The sequence below is a fragment of the Macaca fascicularis genome, chromosome 15 (genome assembly GCF_037993035.2).
Source record: "Macaca fascicularis isolate 582-1 chromosome 15, T2T-MFA8v1.1".
In the NCBI taxonomy this organism is placed as follows: domain Eukaryota; kingdom Metazoa; phylum Chordata; class Mammalia; order Primates; family Cercopithecidae; genus Macaca; species Macaca fascicularis.
In genome coordinates, this window is record NC_088389.1 from 85,746,707 (window position 1) to 85,768,817 (window position 22,111).

At 37.3% G+C, this 22,111-nt stretch overlaps 1 protein-coding gene across 32 annotated transcripts in view; it reads left to right on the forward strand.

Annotated features, from left to right (window-relative positions):
* MPDZ (multiple PDZ domain crumbs cell polarity complex component) overlaps positions 1-22,111 on the forward strand; it is a 174,323-nt gene that overhangs the window by 142,841 nt on the left and 9,371 nt on the right. For 23 of the 32 annotated variants that reach the window (XM_045373236.3, XM_045373239.3, XM_074015756.1 and 20 more), the window contains 10 exons: positions 28-118; positions 2,291-2,371; positions 9,904-9,996; positions 10,086-10,160; positions 11,284-11,458; positions 13,388-13,533; positions 14,524-14,607; positions 14,762-14,955; positions 17,050-17,197; positions 21,476-21,562. In XM_045373236.3, the coding sequence (XP_045229171.2) occupies positions 28-118; positions 2,291-2,371; positions 9,904-9,996; positions 10,086-10,160; positions 11,284-11,458; positions 13,388-13,533; positions 14,524-14,607; positions 14,762-14,955; positions 17,050-17,197; positions 21,476-21,562 (1,174 nt within the window). The remainder of the gene's footprint in view (positions 1-27; positions 119-2,290; positions 2,372-9,903; positions 9,997-10,085; positions 10,161-11,283; positions 11,459-13,387; positions 13,534-14,523; positions 14,608-14,761; positions 14,956-17,049; positions 17,198-21,475; positions 21,563-22,111) is intronic. The other 9 variants (XM_065530521.2, XM_065530522.2, XM_065530524.2 and 6 more) reach the window with 3 other exon arrangements.

Genomic DNA, 22,111 nt, shown 5'->3' on the forward strand with positions numbered 1-22,111 from the left:
AACAGGTTGTTGTTTTTTTGCTTTCAGAAATAAAGATGCAGTGAATCAAATGGCCGTATGTCCTGGAAATGCAGTAGAACCTTTGCCTTCTACCTCAGAAAATCTTCAAAATAAGGAGGTATATGTAACTTATATTTGTTTCTCTGGGAAGACTTGATTGATGTGCACTTTATTAATTCAATCAAACAATCACCTAACACTTAGAGAGGGATCTTAGAGGTAGCTAAGTTACATCCTTGGCCTTCACGGAGTGTAAATCCTAGTATAAGAAGACGCTCATGGAAATAAGCATACCACTTATGTGAAGAGTACTTGTAGCCTGTAGTGAGGGTGGGAAAAGAGTTATCAGTTCTGCCTCTGAAAAGAAATTGAGAATAAAACTTTATAGGGAAGGTTACATATGAAGTGTATGTTGGAAGATTTGGGGGGTAAAAATGTTGCAAGCAGAGGGCATGGAGTGAGTAATGGCGTGGATACTCTGGCCAATGCAGGGAACAAAATTATAGAGCATCACTGAGCAATGAGGGGCAGGGAATGGGAGCTGGTGGGGAAAGGGTCAATATTAGAGGGGAAAGGGTCAGATCATGGAATACACTGGTAGGCTAACATGTGCCAGCCTTGTCTTTGAGACAGTGTGGAGCTCAAAGAATGAGAAATGTATAGTTAAAAATTTCTCTGGCAGTACTGTAGAGAAAAATCAGAAGTAGCAGGGGAGAGAAGTTAGAGGAAGTAAGATAATTATTGGAATCATTCAGGAAACAGTTAACGAGGACCTGAACTAAAGCTAGAAGAGGGAATGGTTACATCAGATGTTTAAGACCCAAATTGGTAGTACTTCATCCCCAACTAAATGTACTCATTGAGGAAAAATGAGTGGTTGAAGATGTGTTTAACCAACAAATATTTTCTGAGTACTCTGCCTTATACCAGATATTGCTCTTTGGACTGGAGAATAAAACAGATAGGATATACAAGGTTTTCAGATGTCTGACTTAGTGATATGAGGGATGGCTGTTTTCTACCAAATAGAAAATACAGAAAGATATTTGCAAAAATATGGTACATTCTATTTGTGGCAGGGTAAGAACAAAGTGGCTGTTGGATAGCCTGGTAGAAGTTTACATTGGGACATTTGGTTTCCAGTTTAGAGATGATTTCCTGTAGATGCAGATTTGGCATTTCTAAGCCACGGAAACTGAGGTCTTGAGAAAGCATTTAGAGAGAAAGAGGGCCAAGGGCAGAATCATGTGGTAGCAACAATAAGGAGGAAGGCGAACAAAGAGATCAAGGCTATGAAGAACCAGGAGGGCATGTGGCAGAGCAGCAGAGGAGAGTGTCTTTTAAGGGTACACTCCACAGCTCTACATGCTGCCATGTAGCAAGAATCCAGCAAGAGGATGAGTAGAGAGAGTCCTTTGGGTTTGGTAACTAGGAGACTTTTAGTGGTTTTTGAGAAGGCAAATGATGGACAAGAAATCAAGGAGAGAGAGAGGCAGTGGCTAGAGAGTGATAGAGAATTGGGAGAGTGGTTTTGTTTTGATTTAGGAAAGCTTTGGATACATGTGTATGATGAATAAAAGGAGTTAGTAGAGAATGAAAAGCTTTAAATTAGAGGAACTTTGGTGATTATCAGTGGGGATAGCTGTAGGAAGAGAAACATTCTTTCCTAAATCAATATATAAAAATAGAGCTTATGTGTATATAAGATAGATGTACAAATCATTGTCTCATTCTGGCTGCTCCTAACATTCAACTATGCCATGTGGTTATTTAAGATAACTAGGTTATAAAGTAATATATTTTTTTCATATTACTTGTGCTAAATATGTCTCTTAAGGAATTTTTAATAACGTTCAGGTAAAACATTAACGTTTTCAATTCACTTGATAAATAACGCAGTAAAGAATAATGAATGGTGTTTCTGCTGGTGCTCTGTCAGTGAGTTTCACCATTTGGTAGCTGGGCTGCCATCAGTTTTCATTATACAGTAAATCCAGGCAGTCTTCAAGCCACTTGGTCTATCTGTGCTCTCAACTGATTGTTGTCCAGTTACACCTCATAAGTATTTTGAAAAGAATATAATGTTCATAAATTCCATAGAATGTTAAAATAGCAAAAATATATTAAAATAAATAAATGTATTAAAATAACAATAGTGTATTAAAATAAATGTATTAAAATAATTTTGTATAATGTATAAAATAATTTTGAATAAGTGGCCCTTATATTTAAACAAATCAAAATTCCTAACACGCAGTTGTCCTTTTTGTCATTTCTTTCCCTCTGTCAGACAGAGCCAACTGTTACTACTTCTGATGCAGCTGTGGACCTCAGTTCATTTAAAAATGTGCAACATCTGGAGCTTCCCAAGGTAAATCTGCTTTGAATTGGAATGAAATGATGTGAGTTCCTTTACATCAGTGTTCTAATTCACTGTGTTCTCAAAAGTGTGGTCTCCAGATTAACAGCATCAGCATCATCTGAGATTTTGTTAGAATTGCAAATACTTGGGCCCACTCAAACTTACTTGCTGAATAAGAAACTCTAGGATTGGGCCCAGAAGTTTATGTGTTATTAGACCTGCCTGATGCACATTTAAGTTTGAAAACTACTGTGCTAACTGATACTTTATCAGGGGTCCAGCTTGCCCTTTTGTCATTATTTCAAATTAGGAAATTTAGGTATCTGTCCATTGATTCCTTTACTAAGGTCCTGCTATGGAGGAAATAAAAATAAAGAAATAGAAATTATAGTTTTGTCCTTTAAAAATAGGAAAGCTCATATATTTAGAAGTGAATTTTCGACTCAGATGATTGCCTTTAAGAGATAGTTTGCTGAACAGAAACCTATAAATGCTTTTGGGTGCTTCAGGCTCATGCAGTTAAGCAGGTGGACAATGGAAGAGCATGAGTATAAGCTGAAAGAGCAGTGAAGTGCCCAGGAAGAAGAGGAAGGCAGGAGGTGGGGTAGGGAGGTCAGAGAATATTTATAGGAAGTGCTGCAGACAGAAGGAAAGAGAGTGGTCCGTATTGCCACTCTCCAACCAGGAGGCAGTGCAGTATGATGCTTGAGAGCCTCAGCTCCAGAGTCATTCTGTCTGGGTTGAATCCTTGTTTCATCAAGTACACGCTTCACACCTTGTATGATCTTTCTTTGCCTCAGTTTCCTTATTTGTAAATTGAAGATGATAAGAGCACCTTTATCCTGGCACATGGTCAGATTCTGTTAAGTATTCAGGGGAAAAAAGTACCCTGACGATATTGATATTTTTATTGCTATTGTTTTTTACAGTGATAACCATATACAAAAATGCATCGCTCTAGTCTTGTACTATACACGTAAGAGGAGTCTTTATCGTGATGGACTATTTCTGTTGTGGTTAAAAAGAAAAGAAGTTACTAAAGTCTTTTTACCTTTCTATCAAGAAGTCCATACACTTCAGTTTGAGAATCCCTCATTCTGTCGCCATTTAAGAGAGATGACATCTTCCTCTTTCCCTTTCTGATTTCCGCTCTTAGTTTCTTTTCCTCCTAAATCCTGAAGAGTTTATAATATTTAACAGTGCAATCATTTCCCTATAATTTGTTAATTATGAAACATTTAAATGTATGTTGAATACTTTATAATGAATGATTTTTTTTAAAAATCTGTTTATGTTGATCTTTAGAAAAGTCCAAAATTAGATAATTTTAAAATATCCTTTCATGGTATGGATTTTAATTTATCATCTGAGGCGTAGTATATTCTAGGATATAATGAGTGCCCAGGAAATGTTTGTGGAATGAACATGTTAGATGAATAAAGAGCAGCCTACTGTAGTGGTTGGGAGCACAGACTTAAAGCCAGACCACCTGGGTCAGAGACCTAGATTTATCACTCACTGGCTATGAGACTGTGACTTTGAGCATGTTTCTTAACCTGTACATAGTTTTGCCTTTTGAAAATGGACTTAATAATTGTCCAACTTACCTCATAGACTTGTAGTGAGAATTAAGTATATATTGTGAAAATTAAATATACATATGTACAGTTTCCAGCACCTGGCACACATATACAAGTATTGTTTGCTATTATTATTGTTTTAATAATTAGGGATGAATAAGCTGGTATAGAGTTGTCTGATGGCTACTTGTCAGTGATTTTCTCTGATGTTTTCTATTTCCACATTAGACTACCTGATTAAGGTCCTTGATAGATGTTCATAGCATCTTAATCCCCTACTCAGAACCTCCCAAGGACGTTCATTTCCTAACAGATACATTCAAGTTCTTTGGCTGGGCATTTAGCAATGAGGGTGGACAGAAGCCTGTGCTGTCTGTCAGAAGCCCTTCTCACATCCTGAGTGATCGGCTATAAATCACTTCATCCCATTGGTCCTCACTTTCTTCTTCTGTAAATGGGCTGCCTATATTAAGGGTTATTGTTGGGATTGGATGAGCTAATGAGCAAGGTTCCTTCGTTCTGCAATATAAAAGCTGGTTTCTGCCTTTCGCCTCCTTTTTTATTTATTCAGCAGATGTCTATTATGTGCACTTCCCTTTCTAAATTAGATGCTATTGAGGAATGCAGGACCTTGGAGAACCTCAATGTATTGCCCACTGAAAGCTTCCATTTATATGTAGATTTCAAACAAATCTAAAGCTCAGGTAGCTAGAATGTATTTATTGATGAAAGCCAAAGTAACTAAGGGGATACAAGAATCTTTTAAAAGTAGCTAGACAGAAGAGGCAATTAACCATGATTTTAATGATTTTAAGTGTGGGCTTTGGAGTCACTTAACTTCTCTGAGCAATAGGCAAGCCATTTGTTCCATGGTGAGCAGGTATATGCAAACCAACCTCCAAAGACTGAGGGAGCTGGGAGCCTGAAGAGAGAGGCTGACAAATCCAGTTTATCAGAAAGAAATGCTTAACAGGGACTTATGTACAGAAGCCATGTTGCTGGTGGCCACAAGACAGTGGATCCCAGCATCCACCCTCCAGAAAGTATTCTTTACGTAGCAAGGATAAAGACATGTAGCTGGTCACGTCTCAGAGTTTCTTGCTGAAACTTGTTACCAGTGGAGAGGTTAGGTAAACATCTTTATGAAGGATTATCTATACTACAGGGCTCGCTACAGAACACCTTGGTATGCAGGAGTCAAACACTGGTCACCATGGCAGTTTCGCTTCAAGGTGGTGTCACTCTTGCCATACAACAGGCTATTTTCTATACCGTTTAACTTCTCTGGGTCTCACTTTCCTCATGAGATGAAGAAAATCCCTTTACGTTAGAGATGCTATTGTAAGGATTAAATGAAAGAATTTATACAAAGTGCTTACCACAGTGTGAGTTATTATAATTATTTTTGTTAATACTTCTAACCATGAATTTCTGAGTTCCAGATGGAATATATCCTTGAAAACATCTCTTGAGGAAGCCATTGTTAAAAATGACGTTAAGTGACATATTACACTAAGCCTGGCACTCCTAACCCCATTATTATATGGCTCTGGGAATAAAACTCAATTAAGCAAAGAAGGGAGAAAGAAACAGCTTCTAACACTCATGAATCAGCTTAAATCTTTTGTCATTTTTACTATCCTACATTTTTTTAAAATTATAGTTAGTTATTTGACATAATAATTTAATGGTAATGTAACATGTGTTCATTATGTTATTTACTTCTTAGCAACCCTGTGAGCTTGCTATTATTTTCTCCACTTTGAACTGTTCCCATAACTCCAAATAGTAGAGCTGGAATTGAACTCTGGTCTTCTGCCTCCAAGTCCCATTTCCCATCCATTACCTATTTCAACTTGCTGCTGGGCCCCCTCTGCCTTTCTAAAATGCCTGTATGTTCCTTCTAGGAATCCTGTACTTCAGTCAAACTGATTTGAATCAAGAGCTCATGGAGAAGGTTTTGAGAATTTATCCCTCCTTGCCTTGGTTTATATCACTTGGTCTTTCTGACTTCTTTTAACTTATATAAATCCTACATACACTAAAGACCGAACTTAAATCTCACCTGTGTTTATTTTGAAATATTACTTCAATATTTTGGTTTATGTAGTACTTACTATTAATGTCTTCATTTTATTTGTCACTTAACCATGTTTGACCCAAGAGCTTGTCTCCTGTGATGAAATTTGATGTGGGTATCTTTTCTGTACATCTAAAATGTACACATGTTGAGAGAAGAAATTCTCACTTTTTCTTTCCCGTTACTTACTGTCATGGACATAGTTCAGACTGAGTAAATATCTGGGAAGGAAGAATGAATAAACGGTTATGTGCTGTACATGCATAAGGGGGAAAGATGTTGAGATCAGGAGAGTCAGGAAGAGAATACTTTTTGCATTGTCTAAAAGTGAGAGCTCTACTAACAGCTCATTTCTAGTTCTGTTTTGACTCCTTAGAAACTCTTGACAAGTCAATTATCTTTTTTTTAATCTTTTATATTTTTAAAAAATGGGAAAATAGAAGTATAAGCAGAAAGCTCCCATATGTAGAATCTAAACCCACAGTAGCTGACTGAAATGCAAATTCAATTGATCAGAAAACAGTTTTGATTAAAGATTGATTTTTAGCACAGTGTGCCCTAGGAAGTACCCATGCATCAAAGCAGGTAATAGCGTTCTATGACTGTCAAAGCTGTGCTTCATATCCATACAATTTTATGTGGGGAAAGCCTTGAAATAGGATTAAGAGTTTTTCTTCTTTTGAATTTTAGAGAAGCTTCTACCTTCAAAATAATCCTCCAAATAATAATAATTTGTTAAGCTTAATTCGACTTTTCATTCTTGTTTATTACTCTTTTCTAGCTGCTTAATGATACAGCTCATTCAAAAATATATTTCCTTGAAGCCAGGCGCAATGGCATATCCCTGTAGTCCCAGCTATATGGGAGGCTGAGGTGGGAATTCAAGACCAGCCTGGGAAACATAGCAAGACCCCATCTCTAAATAACTTTTAAAATAATATTTTAAAACAGAAAAAAAACCATGAAAATATATTTCCTTAATTTGTTTTCTATTTCCTGTATGGTAGTGTTTTAATAACTAGCCCCAAACAAAGTATCTCAGATCTCTTCTTGCTAAGGACTATATGCACTCTGGTAAAAGTAAGTTGGAAAGTTGAGCAGTTAAATTAAAAATTGCACACTCATATGCTGTTATCCTTTCTTATTTGTCGTCCTGTTTTTCTTATTTATTTATTTATTTATTTTTATTTTTTTGAGACTCAGTTTCACTCTGTCGCCTAGGCCGGAATGCAGTGGTGTGATCTCGGCTCACTGCATCCTCCACCTCCCAGGTTCAAGCGATTCTCCTGCCTCAGCCTCCTGAGTAGCTGGGATTACAGGTGTGCACCACCATGCCTGGCTAATTTTGTACTTTAATTAGAGATGGGGTTTCACCACGTTGGCCAGGCTGGTCTTGAACTCCTGACCTCAGGTGATCCACCTGCCTCAGCCTCTCAAAGTGCTGGGATTACAGGTCTGAGCCACCACGCCCAGCCTCATCCTGCTTTTCTGATATCAATAAATTGTTTGTTGATGTGTATATAGTTGTTTTTGTAGTATTCTAGTTGAGTTTGGGCATATTATGCATGCAGATTTGTTGCTTATTGTTTCTTTTAGGACTCCTCTTGTTGCAAATAATAGGAAAAAAACAAACTAATTCTATTAGGTTTCATCAAGGAAGAGGATTTGTGGACTCAGGTCAGCAACCTTCAAGGGTGGTTGGTCCTGTGACTGAATAGTGTCATCAAGAGCCTGTTTCTTTCCCTGTCTGTGTGATACGGTGCCATTCAGTGTCAACTTTATCCCAAGACTTGTCTTTCTCATGGTTTTAGAATGGCTGCCAACCATAGTTGGGCCATGCACTACTTCTTTTATATGTATCTTGGGGGAAGGGAGAGAATGGCTATTCAAGCCTTCTGAACAAAAGTTCCAAGATTATCCTAATTGAATCAGTTCAGATCATGTGTCTACTTCTGAGCCAGGGACTGTGACCATGGGACTGTAATTGTAGAATTGACTTCAGTTGTTCAAACCCCATTCTTGGAGCTCCTTAACTTTTGCTATGTAACAAATTACCACAAAACTTCACAACTTAAACAACAGGCATTTATGGTCTCACAGTTTCTATGGGTTAGGAATTTCAGAGCATTTTAGCTGGGGGATCTGCTGAGAATCTCTTGTGCAAGTGCCGACACATTGCCAGCTAGGGCTACAGTCATCTCAAAATTTGACTGAGTTGGACATTGCTTCCAAGATGATTTACCCAAATGGCTGTTGGCAAGAAGCCTTATTTCTTCTAAATGGGGCTGCTTGAGTTTTCTTAGGACAATGGCGGCTGGCATCTTGCAGAGCAAGTTATCTAAGAGAGACAGCAAGGAGGAAGCCCCTTTGCCTTTTTTGACCTGGCTGTGAAGTTATACACCATTACTTCTGCTTTATTCTCTTTGTTAGAATCAAGTCTCTAAGTCGAGCCCCTGCTCTTAGGTTCCTTCTTGAAGGGAGAAGTAGCAAATAATTTCTGCTCATATTTTTAATCTACAGCCTGAAACATGGTGAGGGAAGAAGGTGGGAGAGAGAATATGACGGTTGGGGGAAGAGAGGGGTGGGTGGGAAGGCTAGATATTCTAATAAAAATCAATTTGTATAAAGGGGTAAGATGGGAAGCAGTATTAGGTAAACAATCAGCAAATACCCACTGTACCAATAAAGTACTTTCCTGACCGTTACGTGACAAGTATTATTCCATTTTGTAGACAAGAAAATCTAGATTTTGTAGGTAAGAAAATTGAGGATTAGAGATGTTAAGTGGCATATCCAAATTTCTATTGTTAGGTAGAAGGTAAAGTCAATTCTGCTCACTCTAAAGGTGCAGCTTACTCTGGCAGATACACATGACTGATTACCTGGAAAGAGAGAGGTAGCAGAGAGATGGTCAGTGACAGTTTCAAACTCATCAGGCATTAATAATCTACCTCAGAAGAGCCGCAGGTTGATAATCTTTAAAATGATGTTGAAACCTACCTTGATGTCATAGCCATTACCATAAACATCTCTGATGGCACATTTAACTCATGTGTATATTTCAGAGAAACCATGTCAAGATTCCCTTTTCTCTTCTTTGCTTTTTGTAACTTTTCTCTGGAGAAAAAATTAGGTTGCTGGCTCTGGCCAGCATGAAAATGTTAAAAACTCGATTTTAATTTTATTAAAGTAAACATTAAAGAAAGCTAAAAGCCAGTATTTCTGAACATTTGGTTTTGATAAAGGGAAATGTGGAAAATGTAGCAAAGTAGGTGTAGCTCCCCAGCCTTGGCAGGTTCTCGGAACTTGTCTTGGGACTGAGAGGCATTTTCAGTCTGCAGCAGATTGAAATGCTGTTCTCTGGAGAAACAACTCTTGAATGTTCAGCCCCCAAAAGGACAGAGTCTGCATCAGTAATGGCAGTCTGCCTGCTAAAGGAAGAAGAGGGACAGAAAAGAATGAAGGGACTAGATCCTGTTGTTATTTCCAAGCGACAGGCCAGAGAGGAGGTGGGATTCTTTGGTTGGTTTTGAATGACTTATTCAGTCATTAGACAAAATTTGTAAATGCTGAATGTTTTGATTGAATTATTGAATGTATTTTTGCTGTCTAGATATTTTGCTAAAGTTACTAAAGATGTCAGACATATGGGAAGAGTGACAACACTTGAATATTTGATGGAGAAAAATTTATGCCCATTAGGAAAATTTGAAAGTTTGCTTAAGAAAAGACAAGATTTCTAAGATCTTAGATGTAAGATCTAAGGTCTTAGATTTCTGGAGTTTAGAAGAGTTTTAATTGCTTTTCTTACCCTTGGTATCCATTTGGATAAAATTAATCTATCTCAAGTCTTCTGAGCATTTTTGTTTTTACTTTTCTAGGATCAGGGGGGTTTGGGTATTGCTATCAGCGAAGAAGATACACTCCGTGGAGTCATCATAAAGAGTTTAACAGAGCATGGGGTAGCAGCCACGGTGAGGTTTACCTTTCTTGCTGTCATTAAGTAGTTGGGGAGGGAATTACTTTTGGAATATCACTCAAATTCTTCTACATTTCCGTTTAGGATGGACGACTCAAAGTCGGAGATCAGATATTGGCTGTAGATGATGAAATTGTTGTTGGTTACCCTGTTGAAAAGGTAATTTTCCAAAATAAAGCAAATGGTAATATAGGCCCATCCTTGGGCATGATTAAAGTGTTTGTGTCTACAAATCATAGGGAATTAGGGTTTTGTAGCTGTAAAAGACATGTTCTTAAGGAAAAGAAGAGATTATTCACAAGTTCTTCAATTTCTATTTCTTATTTTCCAGGTAGTGTTAAGGTATTTTTTGTTGCCAAATTATTCAATATTCACTGGGCATTTTTGATAAATATTTCCATTTTTTCCTTAGGAAAACTTTAAACTCTTTAATAGTGACTGTTAGTGCAAAAATGTTTTTAATGAATATTTGCTGTTATAAATATCCACTGTGTATACTACTTTATAAACAGATTGTAAGACTCAACCATTAAATATATAACTTTTATTAGGGTTAAACATATCTCGTACTTGAGTTTCCTCTCCTCAAAAGAGATCTTAATATTTATTTAGTATCTCATTTGAGGCCTTTTATTTATAAGTGCCAGAAAAAAGCTTTGTTTCCTTGAAATATGGTATGCTTTTTCTTTCTTATAATGAGGGAGAACCATATAACTGTTAATCATTTCTTCATTGTCCAGTAAGAAGCTTAAAGTTACTTTTTAAAAATTCAGTTTTTAATAAGTATTTAGGCCAGATCCTTTAACCCATAAATCTATGTTTTAACTTTTCATTTGCCTTGACTTTTTTGTTGCATGCTTTTCTTATTCTGCATGTAACATATGTGTTTCTATTTTATTAAAACTGTTTGTGTAAGCTGCTTCTATAGAATCAGGAAGTAGGTAAAATAACCCATATATCTTCTAAGGTTGTGGGCATCCAGAAAAATGGATGAGATTAGAGATGTAAAAAGTTGAAAGTCTTATGTAAGGAAAAATCTGGTCAGAGCTAGAGTTAAAGTAGAAATTAACCATGGCCCTAATCTACATCAGGCATTTGGAAAAGATAGAGAGAAATTAGAGCCATTTCTTTCTTTACCCAAGTCCTGACAAAGAAATAATTTGCATCTGTCTCTCCCCTCAACCACAGAGAGAATTAGATTCCATTGGTAATGGTGACTCATTGGTATGTCAACTAATTCACCTTTGAATTTTGTTTCTCTTCCACACATACACCCTGCCAGTTTATTAGCCTTCTGAAGACAACAAAGACGACAGTAAAACTTACCATCCATGCTGAGAATCCAGATTCCCAGGCTGTTCCTTCAGCAGCTGGTGCAGCCAGTGGAGAAAAAAAGAACAGCTCCCAGTCTCTGATGGTCCCACAGTCTGGCTCCCCGGAACCAGAGTCTATCCGAAGTAAGGCCTCTGGGCTCATGAGAGTCCCGCACATATGGAACACCTGAACTCAGCAAAGGGTTTCTGCTTGGGAGGCAGTTGCCTGACTGTGGCTCATTGTTTGGAAGGTGGTAGTCAGGGAGCCCTATGGTGAGGGCAGGGTGTAAAGAGAGCACTTCTAGAAAAAGAGTACTGGACTGTTAGGCAGGCAATCTGTGTGCTGTACATTAAGCAGCTGTGGCATCTTAGGAAACCTACCACTCAAAGCCTCAGCTTCTTCATCTCTAAAACAAGAGAATGGTATTCTTTGCTCTCCAAAAATCTGTTGCTAAGGGCACCTTGATTCCAGGCATCTGACTAATGAATTAGAAATATCATTTTGTAGATGATTTTTTTTAAACTGGGAAAATAATTTAACTTCCCTAAGCTTCAGCTTTCTTATCTGTAGAATGAATGTGCAATTATCCTGTTTCATATGTGGGATCAGTACTGCCTGCCCCTTTAAGAAACTCTTTAGTCATTGCCGTGGTCTACATAGCAGATCTGAGTTCTATGTTTTAGGTGTAATAGTGGGTCTTGTCATAATGGAAATGGATTTAGGTTAAGTGAACCGTAGGATGACACTTTAATGTGTCATTACACTTCCAGTCTAGTATACGGAGGTACATTATTCCTTTGAGTTACTTTTCGAGAAAGAATACACTGATGTGTAATAAAACAGTAAGTTTCAAGCTCTGCAGCATCAAAACTTTAAAAAATTACTTAAAGGCACTGGCTTTTTCTGTAACAGGGGGTGGGGGGAGAAATTTCTTTTGGCCTCCAAACTGTTCTTTTAACAGTTTTTTAAGGAAACACTAGTTTAAAACATTTGTAATGTACTTGGATGAAAAAGTCTTAAAGTAATACATCTCCGAAAATAATCCTTTATTTAGAAAGACTGGATAATTCACTGAAGTGCTAAAAGATTTTATGGAAATTTTCTCATTTTTCAATTTTATGTTGATCCCTAAATAGTGTTGTCTATAAAAATATGAAATGCTAAATGAAAACTTAACATAAAAGAAAATATCTTACACCTGTTCTTACCATTTAAGGAGCAAGAAAATAGTCTGTTTCTGATTTCCTAAAAAGAGAACATCTTGTCTAAAGCATACGCTACTATACCAAGTGTCCTAGCTTTCCCAAAACATGCTATTTGCTGTATGCTCTTTGTTTTATCATAAAACATATGATATGATATGAAGACTCTCATAAAATAATGTGTGAAATTATGTTCCCCTTTTCTCGTGATCTATTCTTACCTATTCATTTCGGAACATATATGCACCAGGATTTGACATCTGAATGTATAAAACATCAAGTGAGACCCAAGGAGAAAACTGCAAATGGTCCTTTTTTTTGCTTAGAATTGATTACATAAGAAGAGATGCTCTAGGATAAGAAGGAAACAAAAATGTAAAAAGCCCCGAAAAGCAGGCATCACAACCAAAATTATTGATGTGTTTTGTGGTCTTCCCTGAATATACTTCCAGGTCTTTGCAACATATCTCTATTCTGAGTTTTATAAATCTTTTAACTCATAAGAAGTGTGTTTGGCTTCACTGAAATGGATAATATCAAAGTGAAACTTGAGGTTCAATTTAACTCTGTTCTCTCTTCTTCATATCCTATCCTTTATATCTCTAGCAATTTAAAACATGCAGGATAGTATAGAAAATAATTAAATGAGTAATTTTCTGCCCACTACCTTAAATTAACAATGGCGATTTAATCACATTTGTTTTATTTTTAAATATAATTAAAAGATTGAGGTAAATATAAAGTCTCTTTTTGTCCACAGTCTTGGACCCATTTCCCTGCCGATCCCTCAGAGTCAATCTGTGTGATGAGTTTGATGGATATGCCTTGTAACTAATTTTTATTTGTATTTCATTTTTAACTTATTTTTAGATACAAGCAGATCATCAACACCGGCAATTTTTGCGTCTGATCCTGCAACCTGCCCCATTATCCCTGGCTGTGAAACCACCATCGAGATTTCCAAAGGGCGAACAGGGCTGGGCCTGAGCATCGTTGGGGGTTCAGACACACTGCTGGTGAGCACCACCCAGAGGTGCTTCTGCACAGGCGGCCCTTCAGCCATGCCTCGGAGACCATTATGGGGAGATGTCTAGCAGTTCTAGTAAAGGAAATGTGAAGGCCGAGAAAAATTGTATTTGTTATTTTAATTTATAAGGCAAATATTCAGTTGGGTACAGGGGGTTTTCCTTTGAGCAAGCCAATAAATACTGACTCAGCAAGATTCTGCTACACTGGTGATTTTGACCTTGAAATTTCAAAGTGTTTCTATCAGTTCACCAGTCCTTGCTACATTTTAATTTCCTTTTTGCTGATATCCAGGTTGAGTTAAACCCATTTTAAGAGGAGTTTGAGCCAGGCGCGATGGTTCATGCCTATAATCCCAGCACCTTGGGAGGCTGAGGCAGGTGGATCACTTGAGGCCAGGAGTTTGAGATCAGCCTGTTCAACATGGCGAAACCCCAATTCTACTAAAAATACAATAACTAGCCTGGCATGGTGGCGTCTGTAATCCCAGCTACTTGGAAGGCTGAGGCAGGAGAATATCTTGAACATGAGAGGCAGAGGTTGCAGTGAGCTGAGATTGCACCACTGCACTCCAGCCTGTGTGACAGAGTGAGACTGCATCTTAAAAAAAAAAAAAAAAAAAGAGAGAGTTTGAAAAATTAGATACTTTGTAGACAAAATTTTCTAAATGCCAAAAATACCTTAAAAATGATTTCATTTATGAATAAGAAAGTTGTCTCTCATATGTGTATGCATGTTTTATTTTATAGTTTTTTCTTTAATGTTCTCTATCATTAGGAAAAATGTATAAGCTCCTTTGAGCCTTTTAGCAAAAATTGTTGTTACACTTTCCCTTGAATTATATGGGGCTTGTACCTGTAGAGCCAGAGTTTATAACCCTTATTGCTGTCTGTCAAAGTGTAATGTGTTTGGACTCCATTTCTGCTCACCATTCCTAGGAGAATGGGATAAGTATGGGTATGTTTTGTTTGGGCCCTTAGGGTGCCATTATTATCCATGAAGTTTATGAAGAAGGAGCAGCATGTAAAGATGGAAGACTCTGGGCTGGAGATCAGATCTTAGAGGTATAGAATGCCTGTTTTTGACCTTCAAAATTAACAGAGAAAAGGCTCCTGGGGGGAGTGTTTCTTTCTTTGCTTCTTTCTCTCTCTCCCTTTCCCCACCTTACTCCCCTTTGCTTCTCATGTTCCTCACAGTCAGTGTCCCATTTCTGTCCAGGTGAATGGAATTGACTTGAGAAAGGCCACACATGATGAAGCAATCAATGTCCTGAGACAGACGCCACAGAGGGTGCGCCTGACACTCTACAGAGATGAGGCCCCATACAAAGAGGAGGAAGTGTGTGACACCCTCACTATTGAGCTGCAGAAGAAGCCGGGAAAAGGCCTAGGATTAAGTATTGTTGGTAAAAGGTGTGACTGAGGAAGACAAACCCAATGCTCCCTTGGAAATGATGGGACTTAAATTATTTTAAAGAGTAATAGCAGTAGCTGAATCTTTTATCAGTGGCTAGTGTTCAATAGGTAATTGTTAGCCCCCTCACTACAGAACCATAAAAAGATGTCGGTTTTGGACTTTTAAAATCAGAATATTGGAAGGTTTTTAAGGTACTTAACAAAAAGTCATTTGGTATATTTTTGAGCACCTGCTATGTGCTAGGAAATACATTAAGTTTTCAGAAACACGGTTAAAGAAGACATGGTTCCTGACCTCCAAAAACTCATCGTCTGGTGAATGTTGAATTAAATATATTCTTGCAACAAAGGAATCTATTGATGAGTGACAAAGATGCTTTGTGGGGGACCCATGGTAGCAAAGGAGAAAGGGACCAATTGACCCTATTTAATTAAAGTGAATTAGGGAAAATTTCCAAGAAAAGAGGTGTCTGAGCTGAGGCTAAAAGTGACAAGTGAGAATTGGTTTATTAAAGGAGAATGGAAGATACTGTAGGGAGAAGGATCAGAGTGAACAAGCGTGTGCCATCAATAGGACCTAAAGCAAGGGGCCTGGGTGGTAATGGAATAGTGAATGCACAAAAATTCACAACCTAATTCATTTATATATAAGTACATTTGAAAAGTATTTACATATAAGTAATATTAACAAATTCATTTATAAGCGATACTAACAAATATATAATCCAGCAAATTTCATAAATCTTTCTTCCTTTTAGTATTATAAGCCCATCTGGATCTGATCTCAGAATCTACCAGATAGTTAAACTTGTGAAGTCAGCATTCAGTAAAAAGCACACCTGCAGTCTGCAGTGGCCCTAAGTTGATTTCGTCATTCCTTGGGCCTCAGATAGCCACCATTTCAAATCAGCTTATTTTTTCCAGTGAGTTGGAAATCTGTGAAATGGTGATCTTTATGTCAGGATATCCTTCTTTGGAAATAGGCATTCTTCAGAATTGCCAAACCAGCAGCATAGACCCCTGGTTCTGCAGCGACTTTTCTGTATGGAAATAAAAAGCATTTACACCATTTTGTTTTCTCAGAGACAGCTAAAGGCTAATTATTTTTAAACACAAAGAATTTAGCATATTATTTGAGTCTCAGTGGGAATATGTCTAAAAATTATACTTTTTTTGGAATACAGTATCAGTAGCCTAGTTCTTATGAAACATGACATGGGTAACATGGCTACTACAGGATGTGGGGTCACCAGGTCATCATAAAAACCACCATTAATTAACCCTAAACTCTATGAAGACCATACAAAGACCATCTAATCCAATATCCAGTTTATAAAGATGGGAAAGTGGAAGATCAAATGGTGAAATGGTTTGATGTCATGACCTTGGCAAGAACAAGTGATACAGTTCAGCTTTTACTATGTATTTCTATTTATGGTTATCTTCGTATCTTTAGAAGTTTTGGGTTTTTTTTTTTTTTTTTAAGTTTTGTGAAAGAATGGTTTGGAATAAGATTTGTGTTTATTTTGCATAAACCTGTCTCGTGTGGAAGATGTGTAATGATTTCAAATAAAAGACATCACAGCAATGGTATTTAGATTTTTAGTTAATAAATGGTGTTTAGTTTGAGATACACATCTGTTATGATTTTCAGCAATATTAATGATGTTGATGGTGATAGCAACATATTTATTTAACCACAAGTTACTATCATTCAAAGCTCCATTCTTGTTTGGAAAGAACAGTAGAGCTTGCATCCAAGGACTGATTCTTAAGTCTTACTTTTGCCACTTAGTAGCTGAGTGACCCATAAAGTGAAAATGGTAATACACACTGCTACTCACAGTATATAATTGATGAAGAATAAATATGTTTATTGGAGATATTTCAATCTATGAAGCACTCTAAGACATAAGCTGTTATTTATCAAAAAATATAATTCTAATGTTGCCCCAGTGTTGCTCCAAATAATAAAACTTTTAAAGTCATAAAAACAAGTAAAAATTTTGGGTAAAAACATAACTTTTTATTAAATAAGCATTGCATTACAGTTGAGGAAAAGATAATGTTGAAATTCAAAATTGTGTGCAGAAACGATACTGGAGTATTTGTGTCAGACATTGTCAAAGGAGGAATTGCAGATGCCGATGGAAGACTGATGCAGGGAGACCAGATATTAATGGTGAATGGGGAAGATGTTCGTAATGCCACCCAGGAAGCGGTTGCCGCTTTGCTAAAGGTAAAAGATGCCAAAAATAATTCTGTGTAATAGCATAGAAGAAAAAAGAGAATTTTAACATTGGGCTATCATAGTCAAATTACTAATGACTTCTCTTTATTTAAAGTGTCACCTCAAGGCTGGGTGCAATGGCTCACGCCTGTAATCCCAGCATTTTGGGAGGCCACGGCGGGTGGATCACTTGAGCCTAGGAGTTTGCGACCAGCCTTGGCAACATGGCAAAATCCCATCTCTACAAAAAAAATATAAAAATTAGCTGGGCATGGTGGTGCGTGCCTTAAGACTGATTCTTAAGTCTTACTTTTGCCACTTAGTAGCTGAGTGACCCATAAAATAAGAATGGTAATACACACTGCTACTCACAGTATATAATTGCATGAGTCTGGGAGGCACAGGTTGCAGTGAACTGTGGTCATGCCATTGCACTCCAGCTTATGTGACAGAAATCCTGTCTCAAAAAAAAAAAAAAAAAAAAAAAAAGTCAAATCTTTTAAAATGGAAAGACTTTATCATTTATCTTCCATAAAAGGGAATGTTTGCTCCAAATACTAATCTGACTCAAAACTATTGAACTATTTGAAATTGACATTTAAAATCAGAAGCAGAATGGTCATCCTTATGCAACGAAAGTAATTTAATGCAGATTCACTCGGCAGTACCTTCACTGGGGATTATCCTAATTATAAGGCCTCCATCCCTAGATATCATTCTAAACTCAAGTACATTTTACATTATAAAATTGGTTTCCTCCTTTCCTCCAAAGAAAACTCACCATGAAGGATCATTATCCAATTGGAAAGGCAGAACCAGTTTCATTTTTAAAAATGAATGAATTGTAAAGCACATAAAAGTCACTTGACAATTCCTGGGACCTAGCCATATTCTCTGTCAGGGAATATTCCAGTTTCTAGAGGGAATTTGCATTCCTGTAAATAGGCAATGCTTATCTCCTTGTTTTGTTTTTTAACCTAATGTGTTTTATGACCTGAAGAAGTATAATTCAACATTAACTAGAAAACTGTCATCATCAGTACCCATATCATGGGTAGCAATTAACATAAGCCTGCATGACAGTGCCCAGCAGCAGTAGAGCTGTTGGAGGTCTAATACGCTAAGGGGAGCCTCTGAGTGGCTGGGCTTCATGGAGGGATTTTCAAGTGGGCACTTGGTTTATATAAACCAAACATATGAATTTGTTTATAAATTGTTTATTAAAGCAAAGTTAACATCTATCACTTCTCATTAGGGTTCTCAATCTTTAAAACATAATGTAATTAGAATTCTTTAAGGAGGAATACATTCTTTTTGGAGACACATTAAAAACAATTGTTATCTCTTTAAGAATTATATATCCTAAAGAGAGAAAAAATGGAAGCATCCATAAAACAATGTAAATAATTTTTAAAACAGTCATTTAAAAAGCTAGTCTGGCCAGGTGTGGTGGCTCATGCCTGTAATCCCAACACTTTAGGAGGCTAAGGCGGGCGGATCACCTGAGGTCGGGAGTTCGAGACCAGCCTGACCAACATGGAGAAACCCCTTACTAAAAATACAAAATTAGCCAGGTGTGGTGGCATGTGCCTGTAATCCCAGCTACTCGGGAGACTGAGGCAGGAGAATCACCTGAACCCGGGAGGCAGACATTGCAGTGAGCCGAGATCGCACCATTGTACCATTGCAGTACAGCCTGGGCAATAAGAATGAAATTCCATCTCAAAAAAAAAAAAAAAGCTAGTCTGACAGTACATAATGAACACCATAAATATTTGTATAACTTACATGTTTGTTGCTGCTGCTTATTTTTGTTTTATTAATTTTTCATTTAAAAATCTTCTATAAATAATCCTTAATACACAACTTCACATAAAGTTCTTCATGCACATAGAGTTCATTGAAGTGTTATTTGTAATAGTGGGAAAATTGGAAGCAACGTGGTTGGCAAAAACTACATAAACTTTGGTATAAATAGTAAGGATGCATGGCAAACGTGTATCTGTTTGAAAGGATGTTCATGACAACTATTTTATTTTATTTTATTTATTTATTTATTTATTTATTTATTTTTGAGACGGTAGCCCTGCTCTGTCACCCAGGCTGGAGTGCAGTGGCGTGATCTCAGCTCACTGCAAGCTCCGCCTCCCGGGTTCGCACCATTCTCCTGCCTCAGCTTCCAGAGTAGCTGGGACTACAGGCGCCCGCTACCACGCCCAGCTAATTTTTTGTATTTTTAGTAGAGATGGGGTTTCACTGTGTTAGCCAGGATGGTCTCGATCTCCTGACTTCGTGATCCACCCATCTCGGCCTCCCAAAGTGTCATGACAACTATTTTAACATGATAAAATATATACAGTAGTCACTCCTAATCTGCAGTTTCTCTTCCTGTGGTTTCAGTTGCCCACAGTATAGTAAAATAAGGTATTTTTAGAGGGAGAGAGAGATCACATTCATATAACTTTTATTACAGCACATTGTTATAATTGTTCTATTTTACTATTATCCTCTTATTGTGTCTAATTTATAAATTAAACCTTATTTTACATTTATAAATTAAACCGTATGTATAGGAAAAAACATAGTATATGTAGAGTTTAGCACTATCTATAGTGTCAGCCATCCACTGGCGGGGGGTCTTAGAACATATTCCCCCCTACAATAAAGGGGGACTACTGTAATTAGTGGAGAATATAAGACAGAGGATTGTGTTTACGGCATAGATACGACTGTGTAAAAAATACAATCTTTTAAGTTTTTTAAACAATAATTATGAGGTATCTGTTGGACTTATGGGTCCTTTTCTTTCCCCATCTTTTTTCGTTTTATTTCCAAAATTTTCTTTAGTGGGCGTAAATTGCTTTTGTATTGGAAAAATTAACAATTTTTAAAATAAAGCCCTTGATACTTGAGAGAAGTGTTACAGGTAGGTGAACGGGTTGCAACATTACACAGTGAATAATTAATGTATGGACATGTTAACCTTACAGTTATGTAAACTGAAAATATAAATAGTTTCAAGAAGAGTTTGGTAAATTTGCAGCAAAGAAACCCCAAATCAGACAAATAAAAAAACAAACTTATGGATATTACAAGTCAAGTTTTGACCTTTCAAAGTAGGATTCATGATCAACATCTTCAAGAATAACACATCCCTTTGTACTCTCATCACTGAATAATAATATCAGTACCCAATGTTTGTATTAATCTTACTCCATTTTAGACACTGTCATAAGCATTGTTCATGGATTATTTATCTCAACAACCTATAATACTGTATGTTTTTAAAATTCAGAGTAAAAGATTTATTAAGGTTAAACATCCATTGCGGTCACACAGCTAATAAATCACATAGTCTGGATTTAATCCAGTGACTCCAAAACAGGATCTCAAACACCTCCTTGTGCTACTTCCATATTAGACTGTGCATCATTTCTTGCATGCCTATGGTTTATTTGTAAAGGGGTACAAGAAGATTGTCTTCAATTCATGTTTCCTGTTGATAGTAGTAGTTATCTAAATTTTTTATCATAAGTTTATTCAGGCCCAGTGTGGCCATAAGAGAATTTACCCAATTATCTAAGTACCTCTTCTATTGAGGGCAAAACAAGTTGCTGAGGTGGTGGTAGTGGTGGTTTCATTGTGTTTGCTTTTTTTTTTTTTTTTTCCTGAGACGGAGTCTCGATCTGTCACTCAGGCTGGAGTGCAGTGGCACAATCTCAGCTCACTGCAAACTCTACCGCCTGGGTTCACACCATTCTCCTGCCTCAGCTTCCCAAGTAGCTGGGACTACAGGCGCCCGCCACCACGCCTGGCTAATTTTTTGTATTTTTAGTAGAGACGGGGTTTCACCGTGTTAGCCAGGATGGTCTTGATCTCCTGACCTCATGATCCACCTGCCTCGGCCTCCCAAAGTGCTGGGATTACAGTCACTTTGTTTTTTAAACCCTCAGTTATTCAGCTTGTTTGGCCTATCAAAATTAGTGTGTTTCATGAGATAATTGCTCAATTCTCCATTTCTTTTTGGTAGAAGTAGTCTCCATAGAAATCATGAGGTGATAAGACAGACACTTGGTGTTGCTGCTACTACTTGTTATTATTTTTATTAGTTTGAATGTTTTCTAAAAAAGCCATTTTCCACAAGGGATTGGAGGTATCCTTGCTTATAGAAATTCCAAAAGGAAGATGCCTTTCAAAAAAGTCTTGAAGAATAAAATGTATTCCTAAAGATGATTATAGCATTTATTTAAACATTTCCATAAAACACCCCTCCATCCCCACCCCCAGTGTTCCCTAGGCACAGTAACCTTGGAAGTTGGAAGAATCAAAGCTGGTCCATTCCATTCAGAAAGGAGGCCTTCTCAAAGCAGCCAGGTGGGTAGCTGTGGAGTGCATCAGGGTGATGCAATCAGCATGCCAAGAAGACACATAGATGGCCCTGACTGTGGGTCTGTGTACAAGGTCTGGCCCCCTAGCAACATGGGATAGTGACTGAGGTAAAGAGTTTGAGACAGAGAAGAACAAAGAATCAGAGTAGCCAGGTAAACAAGGTGTAGCTGTTGAGTAGTTTATAAGTTATTCTAAGGAAATTGATTTCAAGCATTCTTTTTTGACATGATTCTTTTTCCATAATCTCAAAAGGTAACTACCTAATATATGTAAAGCCTACCAAGATAACATATTTTTTATTTTCATTTTATTTTATTTTTATTTGTTATTTATTTATTTATTTTTTTTTTTTTTTGAGATGGAGTCTCTCTCTGTCACCTAGACTGGAGTGCAGTGGCACGATCTCAGCTCACTGCAACCTTCACCTCCCGGGCTCAAGTGATTCTCCTCCTGCCTCTACCCCCCGAGTAGCCGGGACTACAGGCGTGCCCCACCACGCCCAGCTGATTTTTGTATTTTTAGTAGAGATGGGGT